Source organism: Vipera ursinii (assembly GCF_947247035.1).
Source record: "Vipera ursinii genome assembly, chromosome: 1".
Classification (NCBI taxonomy): domain Eukaryota; kingdom Metazoa; phylum Chordata; class Lepidosauria; order Squamata; family Viperidae; genus Vipera; species Vipera ursinii.
The window spans coordinates 316,067,277-316,092,952 of NC_139512.1; the positions used below are offsets into that span (position 1 = coordinate 316,067,277).

At 35.0% G+C, this 25,676-nt stretch overlaps 1 protein-coding gene across 1 annotated transcript in view; it reads right to left on the minus strand.

The window, feature by feature from the left end:
- Nucleotides 1–25,676, minus strand: part of SRBD1 (S1 RNA binding domain 1) — a 167,088-nt gene that overhangs the window by 85,174 nt on the left and 56,238 nt on the right. The window contains exon 15 of the mRNA XM_083361548.1: nt 18,510–18,601. Within this exon, the coding sequence (XP_083217674.1) occupies nt 18,510–18,601 (92 nt within the window). The remainder of the gene's footprint in view (nt 1–18,509; nt 18,602–25,676) is intronic.

Here is a 25,676-nt window from a genome sequence, read left to right on the forward strand (position 1 = left end):
CAAAACAATGGCTTCAACAGAACAGAATACGCCTTCTGGAGTGGCCCAGTCAAGAGTCCTGACCTCAACCTGATTGAAATGCTGTGGCATGACCTTAAGAGAGCGATTCACACCAGACATCCCAAGAATATTGCTACACTGAAACAGTTTTGTGCAGAGGAGTGGTCCAAAATTACTCCAGATCGTTGTGCAGGTCTGATCTGCAACTACAGGAAACGTTTGGTTGAGGTTATTGCTGCCAAAGGAGGGTCAACCAGTTATTAAGTCCAAAGGTTCACATACTTTTTCCACCCTGCACTGTGAATGTTTCCATCTTATCTTCAATTAAAACATGACAACAGCTAATGTTTGTGTAGTATTATTTTAAGCAGACTGTGTTTTTCTATTGTGGTGACTTACATGACGTTTAGAGGGCATTTTATGGCCAATTCATGCAAAAAACTACATAATCCCAAAGGGTTCACATACTTTTTCTTGCAACTGTATTGTTTGCCAGTCAAGCACAAACCTGATGAAAGTGGATGATGAAAAAAATAAAGACTAAATCACAATTTAGTGGGAGTACCTGGATAACATATGATGTACTGTATATATGTATATATTTAGTGTGGTTGCTAAGAATTGGAAACAATATTTTAACTAATATCATTAATATCATATAATACTAGGAGACATATAATTGCTCATTAGTATTTTGTAAGGAATAAGCTTCTGGAATTTACAATAGAGATCATTTGTTTTGGCAAACATAACATTATTTGTCACTGTAAACATACAAGCAAATTATACAAGGGCAATTCAGAAATAAACCTCCATTTGGTTATCAATGACAGACACTCGCAAAGACAGAATTTTTATTATACACATTAGAAAACTACAACATTACATTACTTTTTGACATAATCACCATTCAAATTGAGGCACTTGTCATAATGTCTTACAAGGTTTGAAATTCCTTAGTAGTAGTTGCTAGGCACGAAATATGGGCTATGGGGGCGTGGGATCAAAAACATCCCAACGGAACTGCTTCTAAAGTTCTTGGGTTTGTCTAGTGGTGTGCGGGCGAGCATTATCGTGAACTAACACACCGGAAATCAGCCTGCTCTGACGCTTGTTATGGATGTGAGTTTTCATAACGTTTCACAGTAGACTTCTGAATTGATGGTTGAACCATGTTCCATGAACTTCACTAGCAGTACTCCTTTGGCATCTTCACATTTGGCGGGATTTTCTATGGCACCACTTCTGGTGTGGTGTTGGTTCACAATAATGCTCGCCCACATACTGCTAGATGCACCCAAGAACTTTTGAAGCAGTTCCATTGGGATGTTTTTGATCATTCCTCCTATAGCCCAGATTTCGATTTCAAATCTTGGAAGACATTATGACAAATGCCTTAATTTGAATGGCAATTATGTCAAAAGGTAAGGTAATGTTGTAGTTTTCTAATGTGTCTGTCATTGATAACCAAATGAAGGTTTATTTCCGAATTACCTTCGTAAAAAGTACAATAAATATTAAAAGATTAAAAAATACATAAGTACATATTTATTTATTTATTTATTTATTTATTTATTTATTTATTTATTTATTTATTAGATTTATATACCGCCCTTTCCTGAAGGACTCAGGGCGGTTTACAGGGCATTTTAAAATCACACCAATATAAAATACAAAGTTAAAAGACAATTAAAAGATTAAAGTATCCCTGAAAATAAAACCCCAGTTAAAATTCTCAGCCTGGGTCAGAGAGCTCAAAGAGCCAGGTCTTCAGGTCCCGGCGGAATGAACGTAGGTCAGGGGCAGTCCTGAGCTCCACATAAATAAAAGGAGATGAAATGAAACACAATCTACAATAACTTCTTGATAGTCACACAGACATATTACATATTATAATAGTCTGTAATATATTTTCAAATACTTTATTTTTCTTGCTACAGGATACAAATAAGAATTAAAATAAATATGTATGTATGTATCAGGATTTCTAATGTTCCTTTATATCCAGGTCAAACATTTAGGATTATCCTTAAAAAAAAACTATTGTTCAAATAAGATGTTTTAGACCAATGGGATAAAAACAAAACGAAAAATGAGAACTCAAAGTTTTTATCCACTATTTTTAAAACACACAAATCAAGACTATTGCAGTTCCTTGACTTCTATGGAAGGTTAAGTCAGTTTATTTAGGAAATATCCCCCCAAGACCTTTCCTATCAAATTGAGACAAAATCTTTTAGGTCATCAATTAAGAATAGGGCACAACTGCAACATCTGGTATGACAACAACATATTGTCCTGTCAGGCAGCAAGTCTGTCTACATCTTCTTAGCTGGAAGGAGAAGAATCAAGTGGCAAAGCAAATTTTATGCACACACTTTTCACTTTGGCACCTCTGGCACATGACGCAGAGTTTCAGCAAGGATCCTCTCTTATCACCTGGTATGCTTGAGGCACCTTTCAAATAAGCAATTCAACATCAGTATGGTGGTCTCAGCCCATTACCTGCTGCAAATCCGATATGACAAAGCCACTATCTAGCATAATGCTTTTTGCCAATAAACAGTAAAGTGCAATGACAGTGCTGTAGGAGATAGGAAGGAGTGGGCAGGGGCAGAAGCTCTTTTAAGTCTGTTTTCAGACAGTTATGATGCTACTGATGGTTAAGAGAAAAAAATAAAAAAATCACCAATATTGCATATCCGATGTGTATGTGATATATACATGGTTGCTCAATGCATTTTTAGACTTGGGCATATTCAGCATCCTGTTGTGAGAAAGAGTCATTTACTGAACTGTTCAGTGGCAGCTATTTGTATTGGCAGCAGCAGTTCCTGTAGCCTATCATTTGAGACGTCTTGAAGCATCCAAAGCTGAAACTTTCATTATTCATTTGTGTTATACATTGTTTTTAAATGGACTGCATTTCTCACATTTTTAGAGTGAGGAGGGGAAGCCACACCAATTTTATTTTCTATTGCAACAGTTTTCTAGTAATTAGGAAAATTGGGCAACAGGTACCCTATATCCAGTGCAATTTGCTAAGGAAAAAATTTAATTACATCAATGTAGGCGCTGAAGATTTAAAGTGAAGATGACTGCTTGTTAAGATTCTTTCAGTTGTTGTGGACTAGAATTCTGGGAATTGGAACCCTGCACATCTGGAGGGCAGAGGGGATCCGAGGGAGAGGGAATGCTGGCCTAAAGTTACCCATTTATTTGGCCCATCTATACACATTTCCATTTAAAAGAGTTTTCCATAAAATAATTTGAAATACAAAAATAAAAATTATAAATCAAAACAATTTAAAAACATGGTTGTTAAAAACACAGGCAAAGACAAAGACCAAAGGGAAATATTCATCCAATGGTCAACAGATGACTGAAAGAGGCAATTGTAGGTGCCCCATTTGTTTCAAGGAGGAACAAATTCCAAACGATGGGTACTACAAAAAGAAGGGTTTCCTGCAAATTACTGCAGTTTTTTCCCCCTAATGTAACCAGATATCACATGCTCTGGTTCCAAGTTGTTTAGAGCAGTATATGTCAACAGCAAAGCTGTTATTTCATTAAAAGGTTCAAGGCCGCCAAGAAAATCAGGTCAAATGATACCAAACAGCACGCGCACGCGCGCGCACACACACACACACACACACACAAAAGGAGAACAAAACTGATTCTAACATGCATGATACATTAAAAAACTAAATCTGTCATTTTAAGAGGCAGAAAAGTGATATGTAAATCCCCAAAACAATGTATAAAATAATGACATAAAGAGTAGCTGCAAATAGGTGCAGGAAGAATGAAGAACATTTTTACTACAATGGTGTGGAATTGATTTATCTTAAAATGCTAAGAAATTAAAGACATAAATAAATATTAAAAGATATTTTCAATCATATTAAACAGGTTATAAATTCATTCAATTTGATTGACATATATTTTCCATAATATCATATTATTCCAGTGGGATCTGGAAGTCATCAAGAGCTCTTAATAAAAAAAATCAGAATAGATTACTCATAAATAAATCTAACTGGCAGGAGAAATACGAAAAAATATCCCTATAATAGCTTAATTAATTAGTTGGCTCATAAGATCTATGCCTTTACTGATCATGGTGCTATTATAAGGATTATCCCTTTTTTAAAAAAATAAGCATTATGCCTTTTTAAAAAGCAAACTTTTTTTAGATCATTTTAGTCTGGGCTACCTGTCTGATTTAATGTTTTAGCTATTTTTTATGTTTTTTTCTAATATTGTGCACTGCCCAGAATTCAAGAAGTTGAGCTACCAATAAATTCAAACAAACAAATAAATAATAAGATTCTCTTTTAAATTCCTGGGATATTTAAGACAAGCATAGCAAAGAGTTTCCATAGGGAGAAAGTGCCAGTTTATTATTTTTCTCCCCTCTATTAATTCTTCAGGACAGATCAAATGTTTGCAATCAAGTATCTTCCTGATTTGTGCTTTTTCATAAACCAAATGCTCTAAACATAATTACTCTATTTTCCAAGCAACATCAAAATGGCATCAACATTTTAACCCAACAAGAGCTATGTATTTTAAATATTATGAACTTTCCAGATGCTAGGAGAATAGGCATATTTTTTACAAATGGCCATATAAACAAATACACGAAAACCACAAGCTGTTAGGATATAATTAGTTCAACCTCAATCTCCCCCTAAAGAAGAATACTCTGTATTTTTTTTAAGTCTTGAATTTTTTACGCTGAAGTGTTCCAGTTCAGCATATATGTTCACTGCCTGTGGATTGTATTTCCTTGACTTTAAAAACCTAGCTTGCCATTAAAAGAATTCTTAAATAACTCTCTATATACAGAGAACGGAGAGAAAAAAGAACAGTTATTTACATCAGGGTTCCCCAAGCCCCAGACCATGGACCAGTACCGGACCATGACATGCCAGCAACCGGTCCGCACAACAAGCAAAGCCCCATCCGCGACATGCAGGCAGCACCCAAAACCATGCACCCTCTGGTCCGCGAAAAAACCTCTCTCTATGGAACCGGTCCCTGGTGTCCAAAAGGTTGGGGACCTCTGATTTATATCATATAAGCTGCCCAATGTCTTTAGATCTGGGCACACTAAGAAAATTTTAAAAGAAGTAAATAATTTTTGCAGAATATATTTTAATTCTTATAATTTTAGACAGTTCTACTTGGGACTGAAATGAATGTCAGGCTATAAGGAGAGATATAAACCCAGTATTCTATCCTATTTTCTCATTATTTCATCTCTTTATTCTAGCAGGATACAACAGATTGTATTCCAAATGGTTCTCAACAGCTAGGGCAATTCTTTTCATTTTCCTGAATTTTAACAGAAAGACCAATGAAATCCTGCACTTATCCATAATCAATTTGTCACCTAAAGGTCTGTCATTTTCTGGGTGGGTGGGTGGGTAATCCAATCTGACCCTAATACTTTAACTCAAGAATTCATCTCAAATCCATCCATGACATATTTAATATGATTTCATTTCAATTACTGATTAGATTTGTTCTGTTATGAAAGAAAATGACTTCTGACTGATTGCATAAATACATTATTAAGTATATCCATTGGCAGGCTAAAGGCTTCAGGCACATTAAAACCAATGAAAAACAGTGGACTTGCATCCTTTTGATTATTGGTATCAGAGTAATTTGGGCTCTCATTGGTAATTTCTTTTAATGTTTATCTGACATGTGTTCTTAAAAGGGAGATTTAGTTTTGCTATTTATACCAAAGACGAAGCAGGTGCTTGCCTTCTTCCATGTAAAATGTGCTGGTATCTTTTTAGACTGCTCCCTAGTCCTCCTGGATAAACCTCTCTTCTATGTAATTCCTCAAACCTGTGTTTATACTACGATGTAAAAGTTCTAATGCATTTATAGCCATCTTAAAGGACAACACCCAAAACTGTATACAATGCTAGAGAGTCACCCTGTTTGATTTTATCTCTCTCTTTTATATATATATATATAAATGAATAGCTGCCATTTATTCCCATAGATAAAATGTGTTTGAGGAAAAAAATAGGCAAGGCTATATATAGCTTTCCAAATGGGAACTGAGAGCTGATATGACATGGATCGGAATGATGTAGTATCCATCACAGCTTCTCCTCTCATTTGTCAATTTTCAGGGAAATTTTTGTTATTGCACAATAATATTACTCACGTCTTTATTGTTCGAACATCTTGTGAACCAGAATGCTCAATTTCTGTAGACTTGAATTTTAACTTATTATTATATAGTAGAATATAGTAGTTTTCATGTTGAGAACTTTTTTCTCTGTATGATAGGATTATAGACACAAATCTGAATTCTAGTGGACCAAATAGGCTTAATTTAAGCAGCTGCCCAACATCTATAGCTTGTTCAAAATTTTTCAATAATTCTTAAGTTTCTATTTGGATGACCTCTGACATGATAAAATCAATAAAATATAATATGACTATGGTTTAAGCAACCTCAGACATGATAAAATCAATAAAATATTTATTTATTTATTTATTTATTTATTTATTTATTTAATTTATATACCGCCCTTCTCTCAAGAGACTCAGGGCGGTGAACAGGGCAATACATAAAAATCAGATACAAAAATTAAAATTATTAAAACATGATTAAACAATGCCCATAAATAATACAAATTTAAAATTGAAGTCATAATAAAAATCCCACCCCGTCCCATCAGGCCAGGCCCGCTTAATATGACTATGGTTTATGGTTTAAAATATAATATGATTATGGTTTAATTCTTGATATGAATTTGAGAAAAAAATAACTGAATTAATAAAATACAAAACAGTCACAAATTAAAAAGTAAAATACACAAAGCTATTATGTAAACTTTGAAACTTTTTTGTACAAATACAGACCATATGCTTTAAAGCAAAACTCTCTTAAATGTGTATTTTTAATATTGGTTTAAAAATGAAACACTGACATTTAAGCATTCTCAACAGAGTGTTCACAATACATTTTTAAAGAGGAATTATAATTATAATGTGGAAAATTTAAATTTAGCAATACCTCTGACTTGTGCCAATTAAAATATTGTTTCTCCTTATTGTCTAATTTCAGGAAATAATGGTGAATAACTTCTACTGGAAACATTGGATTTTTAAGTGAATATGTACAAGGTTTGGTAATAGTTTTTTTCCCCCAGCAGATTCTTTCAGAGATAGTACCAATCATCTTAATTAACTTTTAGCACTTTGCTAGTGCATCATTTTCATTTCGATTCCAAAGCAGCTTTTATACTTAGTTCATAATTAATTAATTATTATGTTTAGATCTCATTTTTCCTGTCAATATCCAAGGGACTGTAAATGCAAGAATGGAAAACTGCGGTCCTTCAAATGGCAATCCCAGCCATATTAATGGTATTGAAGAATGCTGAAGTTATAAATCAGTAACATCTGGAAGTATATCTGCCCCATACTATCTCAAAGTTGTTATGAATATTCTCTGGTAGGGATTGCAGCTGCCATTATCTTTCACCAATGGACACATTGGCAAATGCTGACATGAACTGGAATTCAACATTTGAAGGATTGCACATTGCTCACTCCAATTAAATGGAGATAAATCTAATTTTCTAGCATGATATTTTGGCAGAATAAAATGGAATTGGAACAACATATGCATATAATATTGGTCAATCGTGTGCTGGAGTCAGCTTTCACCAGCTTGCAAGAGCCAATTGTTACTTTTTCTGGAATTTTGTGAGCTAATTGAGGCAAATGTTGAGCCTTGAAACCTAGTGCACCAATCAGCTGTTCTGCAGTTAGCAGCAATAGAGCTGACAGAGCCAATTCTTAAACATTTTGCAGCATATCATTGATAGTATTTGTTGTTCTTGGTAACCATCTAAATATCACAAGCATCCAAAATTAAGTTCAAGTTAGGTAAGTTTTGTTAACTCAGGACAAAATTACCAGTAAAACTAATCTGAAAACTGAATACCGTTTTACAAAGTTTATAGTGTTTGTAGCAGACTGCAATACCAGGAATAATAGCATATGCAAATTACTTATCATATTACCAGGACGGATCATTTAATTTTATTTTGTCAATATTCTTGCCTTATTTCTCCCCACAAGTGTAAATTATACCCAATATTTTGACTCCCTCTGAGGTTTTCTAATAATTATGCAGAACAGATTCTACCCAACGGAATCATAGGAAAAACTCTTATGAATTCCAAATGCAAATTTAATCACAATAGACTTTGATTCAAAACTCTGTTTTCAGAATGAGAGCTGCCTCATATGATTTGGATTAAGCTTTTGCTTCAGGACACAGAATGATTTCCCATTTAATTTGTCTGAAGGGAGCATTCAGTATAAAATCAACCTCATTCGCTTAGTTATACACAAATGTACCACAACTAATGTTAATACTGCAATATTCCAATTACTCTTGATAACCTCCAGTGCTGGCTGAAGGGTATAAACCTCTGTTTTTTGGCCCAAGGAACTTAGATACAGCAGAAACCAGATGCTTATTTTGATGATACTAGTCTCACTCAAGTAAGAATGTCTTTACACTGCAGCTTATTAAATATATACAATAGCTTGGATCCAGAAAGTCCCTTAAAAAAGCAGTATACATTCTTGTTTGTGCAATGGATGGAGCAACAGAATTCCAATAGTTGCTGCCAAGTTTTAATTAAAGGCACTGCACCACAAGTTATCCTGAAAGCAGAAGTTTAGGGCTGCAAGGAGTTGCAAGAGTAACAAAGAAGCTGTATTGTGCTAACAGAATTTGCTCATTGTTCTTTGGACTTAAGCTAAACTGGCTAGCTTGATTTATGCAATTTATCTACCACCACAATCTCACGCATTATAAATAGTTAATGTCTGATAAGAATACTTAATCTTTCCTATTATAGCCAGCCCACAGAGTTCTGGTTAAGCATTCCGGGAATCATAATTCTAACATAGCTGAGGGATGCCAGGCTGGAGTAAACTGTACTGCAGCCTCCGTATAGTACAGCAAAAATGGGCTAACTATCCAAATCTTCAAAAAAAGCAGTGTACTTTAAGGGTTATAAATGTTATTACTAGTCTAAGCTTCGCAGTATATTTCAAGTTTGAAAAGATTTTTCCTATAAAGCTTATCTAAGCCAACATTTCAAAAAAGGTGGAACATTGTCCTTTGAGCACGGTTATCAAGCTTTCTATCTCTGCCCCAAGTCATCTGAGTAATGCTGTAGACCCGAGGTTTTGTCTCAATGCCTGGAAGCTGTGCGGGTCTGGATGGGGCACAACTGGTTGTAGCCTAACCCTGCAACCCTAGGAAACTGAGTAGTTCTGGATTTTGGACAGTTCTATGGACCTGTAATGTATGTAAGAATGACCTTGGGAGATTTGGGGAAGAGATGCTGCCTAAGGAACAATCAGATTGGGGGTGGGGAGGAATTCACAGCTACACAATGGGCAGAGAAAGAAATTGAGAAAGGATCCTCCCTAACCTATCAAACTGTAAAATGGCATAAGAGATGTATTTTCAGACTTTCAAGATCGCTAATGTAGATGAGAATTAGCTCACCTCCTGATCTGTTTCCTGTCCGCTGTATCTGCGAAAGCTGACGGGACCATCCATCTTTGGTTCTGAATGGTGTTACACTGCCTCAGACAGAATTAGTGCACGATCTGGAGATCTTCCTGGTCTTGTGCTCATGCTCGAGGGGCAGCCTTGGCACGGCTATGGGTTGTGCATCAATTGCGCCTGTTCCTGGATGGGGAGGTCCTCCTCAATATTCACTCATGCTCTAGTGATCTCCCGACTGGATGACTGCAATGCACTCTACGTGGGGCTGTCTTTAAAGGGCATTCAGAAGTTTCACCAGTGCAGAATGTGCAGGCAGTTAGGGGTGCCTGTCATTTGGCTTAAGCGACACACTTCTCTATAAGTTGTGTTGGCTACCAGTATGCTTCTGGGTACAATTCAAGGTGTTGGTATTTACCTTTAAAGCCCTTTGTGGTTTGGGCCAGATTATTTACAGGGCTATTACCAGGGATTATTTTTCCCTGGTTGTCTCTACCCACCCTATCCTATCTGCTACGAATACTTTTGGCAGGACCTAGGAGGACAGCCATTTCTGTTGTACCACCTTCCCTTGGAATATCATTCGTTTGGAGATCTGATAGGGCCTGACTCTGCTAGGCTTTGAAAACCTGGTTCGACGTTCAGGCCCACAGCCTCAGAGTGTGTAATGGCTAGGCAGAATGTGCAATTTTTATTTTTTCCCCGGTCTTTGGCTGTTACGTGTTTTTGCATATTATGTTTTTATTATTTGTAATATTGTTAGATGCCCAGTCATGAATGAACATACAAAACCAATAAGTAAATAAATAGATTAATAAATGATATTTTAAGTTAAGGAACCACTGTCATCAAAATATGATGTGAATATTTATTTGTGCCTACAATTTAGTTTTTCCTGTATTAAAATGTCTACATGTACTCTTGTTGTCTTCAAAGAAACTACTAACTTTGCACTTCTGCTGAAAATGCTTATGGCAGTAAGTTATTCAGCTTTTTGCCTAATAATATTTTTAAATCCTGGTAGTGGGTTTCTAATCCTGCATTAATTCACAGTGGTGCTCTACGGTTACCTACAAGTTTTATTCTCATATAACAACCCCTCTCCAGTTTGATGTTAAGTCTTTTTCAGTGATAAAGTTTTCTAGAAAGTGACCTTTGCTTTGGAGCAGCCAAAGGGGAGCAATGATCTTTGAAAGAAGCTAAAGAAATTAGCTCAAGTAGACATAAAGGCACTATATTCCACACATCTAATCATCAAACAATTTTACTTTATCTGAAATAGTCAGAAGAAATTATATTGTCTCCACTCTTTTCCTTCCATTTTGGGGGTAATGTGACAGCTCTGAACAGTATGTCTCTATCTGTCGAAGCACCCAAGGGTATAAACCCCTGTAGCATGACAGTCTCAAAGTCCCAACAAGCCCCAAATACCTAAAAGGCATTTTCTTGCAATGAAAAGTACAAGTGGTTTGCTGAACTTTTGAGTGTACAATAATCCAATGAATTCTGCCCTGTGGAGAGAAGACAAGCAGATGGGACTTGACAATCCTAAGCAAAGCTGTCTTGTGTGACCTTTTGCTGTCCTTTTTTTTTCCCCACTCAAAAGCTGCCTTTTAAACTGCAGCAATTCCCATCCAAATCTCCAGCTATAAGGTGTTACTGTACAATCACAGGACTGGAAGGGACGATGGAGAACTTCTAGTCCAGGGGTCGGCAACCTCAGCTCTTTTATGACTCGTGGACTTCAACTCCCAGAATTCCTGAGCCAGCTATGCTGGCTCAGGAATTCTGGGAGTTGAAGTCCACGAGTCATAAAAGAGCCGAGGTTGCCGACCCCTGTTCTAGTCCAACCCCCTGCTCAAAGCAGGAGCCTTAAACCATCCCAATCAAATGTTTGTTCAATCTATTTTTGAAAACCTCCAGTGATGGAGCACCCACAACTCCAGGACGCAAGCTGTTCTATTGATTAATTGTTCTCACTGTCAGAAAATTTCTCCTTTCTTCTAGGCTGGATTTCTCTGTAACAAGCTTCCACCCATTACTTCTTGTTCCTGTCCTCTAATTTCTTAGCAAATAAGTCAATTCCCCTCAAGTACTGGCAGACAACTGTCAGGTATACCCTAATCCTTCTCTTCAACAGATATACCTAGCTCCCTCAACCACTCATTGTACGTTTCAGCCTCTTTAATCATCCTTGTTGTTGTTCTCTGTACATTTTCCAGGTCTCAACATCTTTTATATGTCATGGTGACCAGAACTTGACACAGTATTCCAAATGTGGTCTCATCAGTGTGGTGTAAAGCAGTACAATCACTTCTTGTTGTCTTGACAGTATCCCTCTGTTGATGCAGGACAGTGTCAAGACAAAGAAAAATGATATACGCTCACCTCTGTTGCACTCCAAAAAATATTAACATTTCTAATTTCAGATAAACTTCAAATAGATCTGCCCTACCATTCGCCTACTAATGCTATGCCAAGTTTTATATAAGAGTACATGTATAACCTTGCTTAGTCAGGCCAAAGGTAATCTCAGTCCAACATTTTTCCACCTCATAATGGTCAACAAGATGCCTCTGGGTTGCTCAAAAGCAAAATATGGAGATAGTTCCCTTGCAAAAGAAATGTGGAGGTAAAACACCCTCAGTCTGAAAGTTTCATTGAGAGTTCAAGAATCAATGTCCCAGATAAACATGACCTCAATAATACTTATCCAATCTTCTCTTAAAACTATTGACATTAGTGGCCATCACTATATCTCATAATAAAGAATTCTACAGATATGTGCATTATACTTTTTACTGTTCCTCACTTTACTTCTCTCTTTTCAAATGTTTCTAATTCATAAAACTCACGTGATATTTTTGAGTTATTTTTCACACACATTGCTGTCTAGTTTTAAAACAGTAAAAGCCAACATGCACAATCAATCCCTATAGCATTGTATACAAAGTACAGAAAGAGAAATGGAGAAAGAAATGTTATATATGTTATAAATGTTATAATCATTTATTATTTTATCATAGCAAAATAAACAAAATCTTACTTGATTGAAAACTTTAAGATGCCTGGTAACTGCAATGATATATGGTTAGAATGAAATGAACACATCCTACTAGAAGAATTAAAAGAATTAAAATTAAATTAATTGTCAAAAATATTGTTTTTTTTAAAAGGAAATTTGGTAAGAAGCATTTGCCCAAAGTGCAGGAAAGGGCAGATTAGTAAAATTGCCTCAAGCTAACATTATGTAATTTGATGTGGTAGGGTATATTCATGAAGCAATTATTTGGCAAACTGCATTTGTTTATATCCCATTTTTATTAATTTTATAAATAAATAGTGAACTTTTCCAACACATCTTGCTACTCTTATTTTCCCCACAACAATCCTGTGAGGTGGATTTGGTTGAGAGAGAATGGCTGGCCCAAAGTCACCCAGATGGCTTTCATGCCTAAGGCAGAACTTGAACTCATGGTCTTCTACTTTTTAGCCTGGTCCTTTAACCACTGGCTCTCATCATTTGCAGTGATGCTTTCAGATACCGCTACCTACACTGACTTTGGGCACAAGCAAGAGAAGATTAAGGAAGGACAAGACAAACACTGTCACATAGCTGAGGCTTAGTATGAAGAAGATGAGCAGTTTTGTTCTATGCTAATTCATAGGATTAATTTAAAAAAATGGAAGAAAAAAGATTTTGCAGATTCTTTAGGAGTCACTCCCTACCAGTATGCAGCACAGATTAACTTGGGAGGCAGAAAGCTCTTCTGTACTGGAGAATTTACAAGGGGAATCAAAGGGCAACATCAGAACGAAGAAGCTCACCCTTATCCACCATGGGTGCCCTCCATCTGTGTAGTCTTTAATTGCCCAAAATCTAGTATGGGAAATTCTGGGAGCCCATATATCTGAAAGTGCCCTGGACAAAACATATTGCACTGCAAAACTCAGTTGAGCAAGAGGGTTGACTAGAAGATGACCCATGTTTTTATCGAACTGTATGTTTTTGTCATATGTTCACATGTTGTTTCCAAATGCACATGCAAATCAGTTTAAAAACATACCAAACAAGGATCAGGGAGAGCAGGTATCAAATTTGCATTTAGTAGTAATATATTGTTATTGTTGCTGTTGTAATTACATCATCTTAGATACTGCATCTGTGCACAATTCTTTTAAACAAAACACACATTTTCTTACTAAAAAGCATGCTAGGTAAATTTTGAACACAGATCCAGGATAACTGAAAGAGTATTACTTGTCAGAAAAGAAGGCATATCAGCAAAGAGACCGGGTAAGAGAATACATTGTTTTAATACCTGACCTAAACCTTAATATTTTCATTATTAACTTTTAAAAATAGTTCATCTTTCAGACATCACAGCTGGGAGAAACAAAGGGGGAAAAGTGTATAGTACAATCTCTGATGTAACTAGTGAAATGGAAATTAAAATGAAAGTATTCCCCTGTGCTTCATTGCACTGACTTATACAAGTAACATAGACAAGCTTTACCAAGGAGTTATTTTTGAGACAGGCTAGCATAAATGTCACTGTCACTAAGAGAAAATGTCCTTTCTTATCCAAGTCTGAAGAAAATTTTGTACTGTGGCTTGTCCATATTATTTTCTATGATTTAGTGCAATGAAGCACAGAGTTGCTAGCTTGATTTTTTTATATTAAAAAAAAGCACATGCAGAAATATATGGAAAGGGAGGCATTTGTTATTCTGTAAAACAAAATTGAAAACTGTGCTGAAAAACTCCTTCAGATAGCAAGAATTCTTAAACCAATGCAGTAACTGCCAATCAAAACACACAGGGCAATTTTTCAATAATTTTACTAATTCATAACAGCCATTACCACATTCAGTTTTAAGGCAGCTCATCTCCATGATTTGGCAGCAGTACAACTGCTTCAGGTTATTATGGTGAAAAAATAAAAGAATAATTTTTTAAAAAGTTCTCTCCTGTATTCAGTAGCTAAAACAAATGCACCACTTTAAACAGTTGCTGCTGAAATTACGTAAGCAGAGAAGTCAGTTCACTATATATCTGTTCTCTATCCTACAGAACCAAACACATACTATGCAGCGCTTGCAAGTATATTATATTCTTTTCAAGAGAAGCAATCATGGAGCTTTTAAAATAAAACTCGGGAATTATTCCAATATTTTTCAGGCACAGACATATAAATGTACTAATACTGAAAATGTATTTTTAAGCTGTATGTTGTACTAGCACAAATGTGGATCAGGACAAGAAGTGAACCCAAATTATTATTATATTTTTTGCAGTGCACACAGCTGACTTTTTGGCATTAGTTTTCTCATTTGTCCTGTAAGTATGGAGAATGGGTTAAAGAGGATGATGGTAGTGTGCATGTATTTATAATCCTGCCTTCTTACTGTGATATTACAACTAATCATAAACTGTACACGAGCCAGTGCATATGCCACAAAAAAGGCTAATGTAAAATTTTAGACTGTGTTAAATGAAAACATGATTTTTTTAAAAGATGGAAATAATGTTTTCATTTTCTTATGCTGAAAACTGTGGCATGTGACATAGAATATAGGTAGAATATATAATTTAATATTGTCTGGGATATGGAAAACAAATCCTACAGGAACAGGTTGAAGGCACCAACTATGTTTTACATGAAAAGAGGAACCCTGAAGACAGACATAACAGCATTAATCAAATAACTGAAAAGTTACCCATTATTTGTATCTCTTCCTCCAGTATCTGAGTAGATGTATCTCACTCTTTAAAAAGCAGAACTACAACTAATGATATTAATCAAAGGAGGAAAGATCTTGGTTGAAATGTTAGGATCTTGGTAATAACAATCTGAAGAGAGACCCAAGTTCCTATCAAGAAAGTGAACTTCTCCTTGTCTTTAAAGAAAAATTCAGGGAATGCAGGAGACTGGACAAAAGAATGCTCAAGACTTTCCCCAAGTCTATGATTTTTCTGAGTATTGTGGGTTTTTCACCTTTCTGAATTAGGCCAGGATTTTAAGAATGTGGTTTACATCTAATCTTTCCACTGGTTCCGTCCCTTTCTCCAAAAAAAAAGGAAAAAGGAAAAAGGAAGGAAGGAAGGAAGGAAGGAAGGAAGGAAGAAAGAAAGAAAGAAAGAAAGAAAGAAAGAAAGAGAAAGAAAGAGAAAGAAAGAAAGAAAGAAAGAAAGAAAGAAAGAAAGAAAGAAAGAAAGAAAGAAAGAAAGAAAGAAAAAAAATGGTGTTTCAGGGTAATTAATCCAACTAAATTAAAACAGTCCATTAGGAATGTCTTTGTTTATACCTACTTATTAACTACTTCCAGATTAAAAAAATGATTATTTTATTTTCAAGTAAAAGCAGTTTGTAATCACTAACACATCACCAGCATCTGGAAGAAAGATGCTAATTAAGATTTCAGAAACGATGTAGGAAGAAATTCCCATATTTGCTACTCTCATATAACAGTTGTTTGGGATTACAGCACACTCATCTATATGACTGCAAATTAGTCGACATTTCATTCTTTCAGAAATTTACAAATCTGTGAACAAAAACATTTGGGAGGTACTATACCTTTTACTAAATAATAATTTTCAAGCCAGTTTTCTACAACTATTAATTATTTATCCTTTCTTTCTTCTACCTCTTCTCACGAGTCTCCCAACATCAAAATGGTGTCTCTTGGGTCTCAGAATGTGTCTGTTTATCTTTGGTTGGCATTCAGCTCTGTCTAGATAAGGCATGTGCTATTTCCTTGGTGAAGGAGCAAGACCCTTCTTCCACCATACTTGCATATCCCTAATCGTCACAAGAAGCATTCAAACTTTAATGTTCATGATAGAGAGGCACAGCACTTTGCACCTGTTATCTGGATTCCTAGCCAGCTATTAGGTTTGAACTACAGAAACAGAGGAAATGGGGACCGAAGCAGCATCTTCTAGATCAGGGGTGTCAAACTCAATTTCACTGAGGGCCGCATCAGCATTGTGGTTGCCCTCAGGGGGCTGGGTGGGTATGGCCTCGGTGGGCGTGGCCTACTGGGTGGGCATGGCTAGTGTGTGTGGCCTACTGGGTGGGCGTGGCCAGCTCTACATCGTTCACATCAAGGGTGCCTATGGGGGCCTGGGCAGGAGTGGGACAGATCTGAGGGTCTCTGGCAGAAGGAGGGTCTCTGGGCCAGGGCCAAGGCAGTGGGGGCCGTTCCCTCACTGTTTCCAGGATGGCTTCGCGGGCCGCATGAAACCACTTCGCGGGCCGGATCTGGCCCCCGGGCCTTGTGTTTGACATGTCTGTTCTAGATCACTAATAATACGCAGCACTCAAATAGTTTGAGTGCATCAGTTTTGTCTGGCAGTAGAGGTAAACTAGTATTTTCACCCTTAAACCCCCTAAGTTCCGTTCATGAAATCTTCCTGAAGAGAGATAAATCAATAGAACTAAATAACTCATACATTCTAATATATTCTATATTTGTTCAGTTTTAATTAAAAACATGGTAAAGTCTATATCTGTGATTAAAATATTCACATATCTGCAAGCCAATTCAGCCAGATATACATGTTCATTACAGCTCCATACATAATAAGGCAGGAAAAGCATGCTAAACATAACTTCTGGACTTCTTTCCAATCTCTCTGACAATGGAGGCCATAGCAGCCATCTTCCATTTTTGCCTCTGTTATGAAGTAATGCCTCATTCATTCATGGATTGTTTAAAATGAAAACATTTTATAAAAACATATATAAAAGAAAAATAATATAGTTGAGCAGAAGAGAACTTAGGATTAGAACAGAGAATCAAAAACAAAAGGTTAATAGCATCTTCATTTAGAAGGGAATTAAATAGCTTCTTAAGAAGACTACATACTGGATGAGAGATATTTTATAGATATGAATTAATAAGAAAAAAAGCAGGAATACACAGAGTTAACGTGTAGTTTAACAGTAACAAAGTAATTGACAACAAGAGGATAAGTTATTTTCTCCAACTTGGTGAAAGATTGATTGGGATGGGAATTTTCAGTCAATTTGGGAAAGACTCAAGAAAAATATGGCTTAAAATAATGTTTATATATAAATTTCCAGTTTAGAAACTGCTGAAAGAGATAGATCTAGAAACATATCATGAAAAATGTAGAAACAAATTGCAAAACTTCAGAGATACAAAGTTCCAACCACATTTTCAATAACATTATGTAAGCTCACATATGTTTCTGACTGCCAGTGGAAATACTAAGAAAAAATTACAGTGCTTATGTAAAGAAGAGAGCCCTACGAAACTTTCTTTACTCAAGTTGAAATTAGTTTACAAAACCTACAGCTCATTTATGCCTCAGCTGATTCTGTACTATTTTTTCTGATTTAAATCTGCCAAAGTTTCAAGGGAAGTAAATAAAAAAAAGAATGGAAGACTGAAAATTTCTATTATTATAAAAGTATGTGGGTCTCAAGTGTCCTTATTAAAACAGAAAGAAAAATGTATCACTCATCATTCATCCTTCCTCTATTAATTTCTCTATTCTAGTTATTCCCATTTAAGAAGCAGGTTTAATAAAATAAAGTCTAATAAAAATATTGTGTACTTAAGTCCTTTACAATGGGAGACAGAATATATGCTATGCTATGTATAACAGGATTAGATACATTTTGCTATATGTAAATGGCATGTAACAGTATGTAAACAATGAGAATTTTTCTCCCAAGCATATGTTGGATTAGCCAAGAAATGTAATCAATATCTGTAAACAAAAGAAATTATTCCACCTATAATTTGTTTGTATGGCTTTATAAAAGTGTTAGTTCAGAATTTCATATTCAGTAAATACTCACAAAAGGAGAATATGTCTAAAGCTCAAGTCACTCTTTTAATGGTTATAATACACATATATTTTGTTTCTGAAAGAAGTAAAAATATAAGCAATAGTTACCTGCACTTCGTAGGTTAGGATCTAAATCAGGCATTTCTTTATAAGCTTCTGGACTAACACTATATATGGAAGCTCCTGCTTCATTGGTAATGCTGTAAAATAAAAAGCATAGAACAATAACTTTTATTTTAACAATTGATGAAAAATATGAGCAACAAAAACCAAAGGTTGAGAAAAACAGAGTTCTCTTAGAGAAAAAATGCACCAACCATTACCAAAAAGAGAAACTTGGCAAGATTGTGCGTTTGTTTGTGTGTATTCCCAAATTTAAATATATGTGGTATATTTCAATTCTTCACAACCTGAATACCAAATACCAAACTCATTTGAATGTCACCTGTTTAGAATACTTTCCCTTGTGTAGATAGCCTTATTTCAGTAAGATTTGTGAATAAATCTGACAACACTACATCCTGCTTTGGAATATCTTATGCTACACAACTTTCATACTATTTGTAAGTGAATGTTGTATTTGGAACACATCAAGTATGTAGTTGTAGTTGAAGTAAAAGAGATCGAAGAAATATAGATCTCTAGATAAAATAAATAAAATCTTTGAAAAGAACAAAACAGCAGCAGGCAATGATTAACTAAGTTCAAGTTGTATTATTTTATAAAATTTAGGCCACTATCTAAAAGCCAGGATGACATGATTGTGACAAGCACAGGTCCCTTTTCATCAGAACATTTATAACTGGGTTTCTCATTGATGCATTTAGAATTTTGAACTATAGTTCTGTAATTGTAGGTAACTCTGTTAACAGCAGCTCTTCAACTGCAGCAATAACACGCCTGTCACTCCAAAAAGGCAGTATGCATCCACATAACAAGGTTATACAAATGTAACTTATATTTATATTACAGCATTCTCCCAATATAAAATTAAACATGACTTTCCTAAATTAGGATAGAACCAACTACTTCTTCATAGTCTCTGCAATAACTCCAACCACTATCTCCTTCAAAAGCTAACCAAGTCTCCTCTGAAAGTTATTTAAATCACAGCATCACTGAAGGCCAGCCTTAATAGCTGAAGTTACAAACACAAAATGCAAACTTACATGGCAGGACTATCAGTTATCATCCGCTGCTGAGATGCCTTCAAATGCCTCTACAGCTTTAGACAGAGGCAGATGCAAAGGGGAACTGAAATAAGGATCAGAGCTGAATCTTATTTAAAAAGATTAACACAGAAATCCAGAAGAGGGGATTGGCTAAGAGAAAATGAATTCCTTTTCACCTACTAGTGCAAACTTTCAGGCTGAATGCACAGGAAAGGAAACAATGGCATTTCTGTTCATTGAAAAGAACCAGCCCTTCAAGATTTATGGGTCAGAGGCAACTGGACTCAATTTTATCCATTTACTGAAAATACAACATGCATACAATTGCTTCTATTGATAAAGCATTTATTGTTAAATATTTTACAGTATAAATGTTGTAGTACAAAATAATACAATATACTAATACAATATAAAATAATATAAGCTGCCTCTGAACAAATATATGGGGCATATAAAATCACAGAAGTGCATGAAAAAACTAAAATATTGTTTTTTTAAAAAAATAATTTGTGTGTGTGTACAAAACTCTTCTTCTCAATAGCTAAGATTACTTAAGAAGATACCCAAGGAATATGAGCCAGCTACCTTGTCAAAAAAAATGACATGAAACGTTTACAAGTTACTGAAATAATTAGACATTTGTCATTAATTTAATTAATTTATATTGCCTGTTTTGCTTTGTTTAGCTTTTGCCCTTCCAAGTTGCTAATTAAAAAGTGAACTCAGCATTCATCAAAGCTACCTTGTGCTACGATTTACAAAAAGCAGTTTCTAGTATCATATTTAAAATTGCTCTAGACTGCTAAAACCCAGATTACTTTTGTTGAATTATGATGATTAAAAAGAGCCCACACGGCAGTATTAAAAACATTGCACAGAAAATTTGTCCTAAGATTTTCTTTAGGAAGCCTAAAAGGAATTACCTTTCAAGTAATTTCTCTCAGCATATTGTCCTTTATTTCTGAACACAGCTGATAATGCTTTCAAAAGTACATTCTGTCTTTTAAATAAAGCATATAAGAAGAGTATCCACAGATTAACACAATAGTAGCAGGAAAAAAGATCAAATCACTATTCCTCACAATAAGGTCCTTTTATCCTCACATCACTATTGTCACAGATGTGCTTAGTTGTGAATGCTTTAAAAACAAATCCAGTAAACAAAAGTCCAAGCCACTTGACTTTATAAAGATGACACGTTATTCTAAATCTTAATAATGAAGTTACGGTATTCAATCTAAAAGTGTTATTTTATTATTCATGACAAATTAAATAAATTTCATAATAAACATTAATAGAATGATAAAATAGAAGAACAGGGGACTGTTTCAATGGAAATACGCTGTTTATATTCCCATTATATATCTTTATAAAACCTATATTAAGTTTCCTAATTGCATCATATTGACTCTTCCAATTTTTCAAATGTGAAACATTAGAATAAATGGAACATACTGTCAAGCAAAGAATGTAAATTATTTTAAAATACTCTAATCTAGAAATGCAATTTTTACTCTATTCTGCAAAACATACATAACATGCAAGTGGTATATCAAAATGCACAGTAGCAAATACAATATAGAAATATTAATTATTTTTGCCCAATTACTAGCAGGAAAAATAAAGATAAATACTAAGCAAGAACTTTCATAACTTTTGATGAAAAGTATGCCGTGCTCCAAATTAATTACGTTTATTGCCGCACAAATTTGAAAACTCTCCCATGAAACTGGATGATATTGTGAACAGAAGGGCGCATTTATAAAAATATGTATTAATTTCATCCCCTCTTAACCCAAGATTTTACAGGCTTACCATGATTTATTTCCAAACCGCATAGGTAAACCTGCCCATGTGAACTGGATGGGGGTGGGAGAGAGAAGGAGGGTTTAACTATTCTTGATTACAGTTATCAATTACACATGCTTCCAGCAACATACCAGCAGTCACAGATGGCAATCTTTTGATCCTGGGTAATACTTAATGTGGAATAAAACATGGGAAGGACGAAACTTGGGACGTAGACATTTTTACTTTTTTCAGTGGATATAACTAAATCTAACTGGAAAACATACCATCTCTTCTAATTTCTTTTCTTGTGTTTCTAAGATATTAGAAACATTAAGAACTGAACTGAATAACAAAAAAAGGATCAGGAAAACTGACTATCAAAGAGTAGATTTTTGCAGGCTTGATAATAAATTATAAGAATACTTTGCTGTTGTATTTTAAAAGTGTGTATGTATTTTTTTGATTCCTCATCAGAGAATGACAAATTCCACAGGATATTAAAATCATGGAATGCCATTATAAAAATTATTACTGGTAAGCAGCAGTCTCCAAAACAAAATGTCTGTGGAGAGTCTCAATCATTCTGGTCATGGTTATCCCAAAGGTGCTTTTTCCAAAAGGCAACTGGACTTTTTTGGCTTTTCTCCTTTGAAAACGTTTTGCTTCTCATTCAAGAAACTTCTTCAGTTCTGAACTAAACTGAAGAAGCTTCTTGGATGATAAGTGAAAAATTGTCAAAGAAAAAAGAACAAGAAAGCCTAGTTGCCTTTTGGAAAAAGCAACTATGGGACAGTCTCCAGAGCAATCTTCCTCATCTTGATCCCTTCATGTTTATTGGAATTATCATTGTTCCAATTTTTAAATAACTAGGCTGGGAATTTGACAAATTATGGTTCAAACATCCAGTTGCGGAATCATGATACTGAATAGCTTTGAACTAGGACCAGAATTCTCATCTACATGTAACACTTTTAGATCATCTCAATCCAGTTCTACTTGATAGTGGGATTAATTGGAAGCAGGGTGTAGAGAACTCAGATTTATAATCAGAGCTCTTTGGAGGAAGAGCAGGATAAATCTGTACTAAATTATAATCACTGTGGAAAGCTTTCCTTCACCACCCAGAAGAGAGGATCAGGTAGCATTTATTTTGTGTTCAAGGCATTCAACTGCTGGAAGCAAAGGATGATTTTCTGTATTGAGCTACTGATATATCTGGTCTGAGAAATTCAAATACAGAATCTTGTGTTTGGAACATGGCTTGCCCTCAGCAGAGAGATACTAATAAGATAATAATATAGATCATTGAAATGAGATAAAGCACTTCACACATTAGAATACAAGTGATAAACAAACAATAACAAACAATTTAGACTTTTAAGAGACTTTAAGTCTTCAGGTTTCTAGAATTAATTCAGTACATATATTTTAACTTTAAAGTTCAATAAGTGGAAGACAATCATTTAAATAAATTTTAGGAATAATACAAGAAAAAAGTGTAGATCATCTGGGTTTTAATCTGTTTTAAAATGGCAAAATAAATTGAGGATGAATTTGGCATTCTCTGTATGTCTTACTCATGGTTAAACCAAGTTAAAATATATAAAACAGGTGAAGTAGAAAATATTTATTGGAATCAGTTCCACTGTATGAAATAAATAACATTTTTATTACATAAAACTTATTCAAAATTATTATTCAAAGGCCATGCTAGTTGAGAATTTTGTAAACGAAGTCTAATACTAGTGTCCCATTTTACATAATGGCAATGTCATACCTAATGCATATGATTGCTTGGTTTGCTCTGTCAGACATGTCCTCAAATGACAATATATGTAGCATCAAAAATTGACCTATGGAATTAAGATAGCTTTGAGGAAACATTTCACCAAAAAAAGTTTCCTATAGATCTATAAACCCATTTGTATGGTCATTAAAGGTATGCGTGCTTAGAGAAAGGGGAGGAAAAAACGCAAAAGGCTATTAGCTGTAACTCTTCTGTGTGAGATGTATTTTGTAACAGTAGTACGAAAAATGTAATCTATATGTTCTCTATAATGATCACCACACATCTGGATGATATAGTGACTGGACTACACAAAATGCAAAATAAAAAATTAGTACACATCTTTGTAGCTATATTGTCTACTTTCTCTGTGAACCCTTCAGAGCAAAGGGCCAGGATTTCAGGAAAGCAGGGAGAAGAAAAATCCATTGCCAGAACTCTAACGTGATATTGGATTTTATTCAATTCTTCCTGTTTTCTTCTTAAAATACATTCCAAAGCTACAACATTTTTATACACATACAACAATATTGGAGTCTTTGAAATGTATACTTAATATTGTATTTTTCTTTAAAGAATAAACATTTAGTTTGTTGCCCATATTTGGTGTCCTCTGCATCATTTGAGTTGTTACCTTCACAAGATTTCAAAGTCATATTTTCACTTGTTATTTAGCTAACATTCATTCAAATACCATCACAGAATTTCCTTTTGAATAATGCATGAAGAAGCTAAATCAAAGAACACCAGCATGAAGAGAATAATGGTTATGTCAGAGTTTAGATATCTAAAGTGTTGTTTTGGCACCATCTGGTGACTAACTACAATACTGCAAAAACATGGAGTGCTTCAGTATTTAAGATCAGCATTCGACAAATTGGTTTATAAATACATGAACTATCAAACTAATGAAGTTTACTCTCCATCAAGACTGCTTTTAAGCTAAATTTATTAAGCAAAATCTTCCTTTCTATCACTTTCATCACTTTTTAAAAAAATATTTCCCATATACAGGAATGGTATCAAAACAACCTTGTATTTTATAAAGAGAATTTTATATTCTATAAGGAATGCAGATCTCTATGACCCTATTGGTATGTTGCAGTAAGATACTATGTTTTATTGTCATCTATATAAATCTTATTTCTAGTAACTGATGTAATTTTATAGCATGCTTTGCTAAAATATGGAGAGCCTACTTTAGATTAACTTGCACCCCATCCATACTTTTGACTGTACTTTTTGGTTTTAAGTTGTATCTATCCAAATGCTAAATATTTTTTTATAAAACCATAATTTAATTAATTAATGTATATGACTTGTTTTTTTTTTAGACTCTTGTCTTACCATTACTGTTTGCCATTGCACTGATTCCTCTATGAACAATGCCGAAAGGTCAGGCCATAGCTATTAAACATCAAAAACACCTGCCAGGCTATCCAACATCCTTTACATGGAAGATCTGTAGCTTTAGGGGAAAATAAAGGGACTTGCTACTCAAAATTGGATATACAGCCAAAATATTCAATGGAGTTCGGACTGAAAAAAAATGTTGCCCCTTTTACCATCAACCAGGGAAAAACAGTGAAAACTGAAGGAACCAAGATACCTTATGGAAATATCATCAAGATTCTGGAGAACATCAAAAATACTGAAATCAAGAAAAACTGCAATATAATTTAGACTTATATGCCACTTCATAGTGCTTTTCAGCCCTCTCTAGCTGATTTACAGAGTCAGCATGTTGCCCCCACCAATCCAGGCACTCGTTTTACAGACCTCGGAGGGATGGAAGGCCAAGTCAATCTTGAGCCGGTCAGGATAGAATGCCTGGCTGTGGCAGAGTTAGCCTGCAATGCTGCATTCTAACCACTGCATCACGGTTAGAAGTGAATATATCATGAAAGTGAAGAAAATCTTAAAAGTCCAAACTCAGTGGAGAAAATAGGTGGGTATGTTGCAAATGAACCAGATAGCTGAAGAACAAAATATGGCATTGGAAGATTATCTGAAGGGCAGTAAAGAAGATGTACTGAAGCTAGTATACCATGAAGGCTTACTGAATAATGGAGAATGGTGTACAAGAAAGAACAAATGAAGAATAGAAAAGAGATATGGCAAAGCAAAGAATTACATGGCAAGACTTTAGGCCAGTTGCCCTCTCTTAACCATAGGAAGAAGTCAATGGCAATTTCTAAAAATCTTGTCAAGAAAACTGCAGGGACTTGCCCAGGCAATAGGCAGGAATCAAGACCAAGCCAATAAACAACACCCCACTACTGGCACTACATTCAGAGCCTGCAGTATATTGTATGTACTGTCCTGAAGAATGCTGGCCACTAGCAAGCAGGCTGCAGCATTATACACCAATTTACTTTCTAGGTGGTTTTCAACAGCAGTCCTAATGTGGGTAGTCAGTTTCATTTGTCATCACTGGGAAAACAGCACCCTTTTTATTTATTTATTTTTTATTTTAATTCCATTTATATCCCGCCCTTCTCTGAAGACTCAGGGCGGTTTACAAGC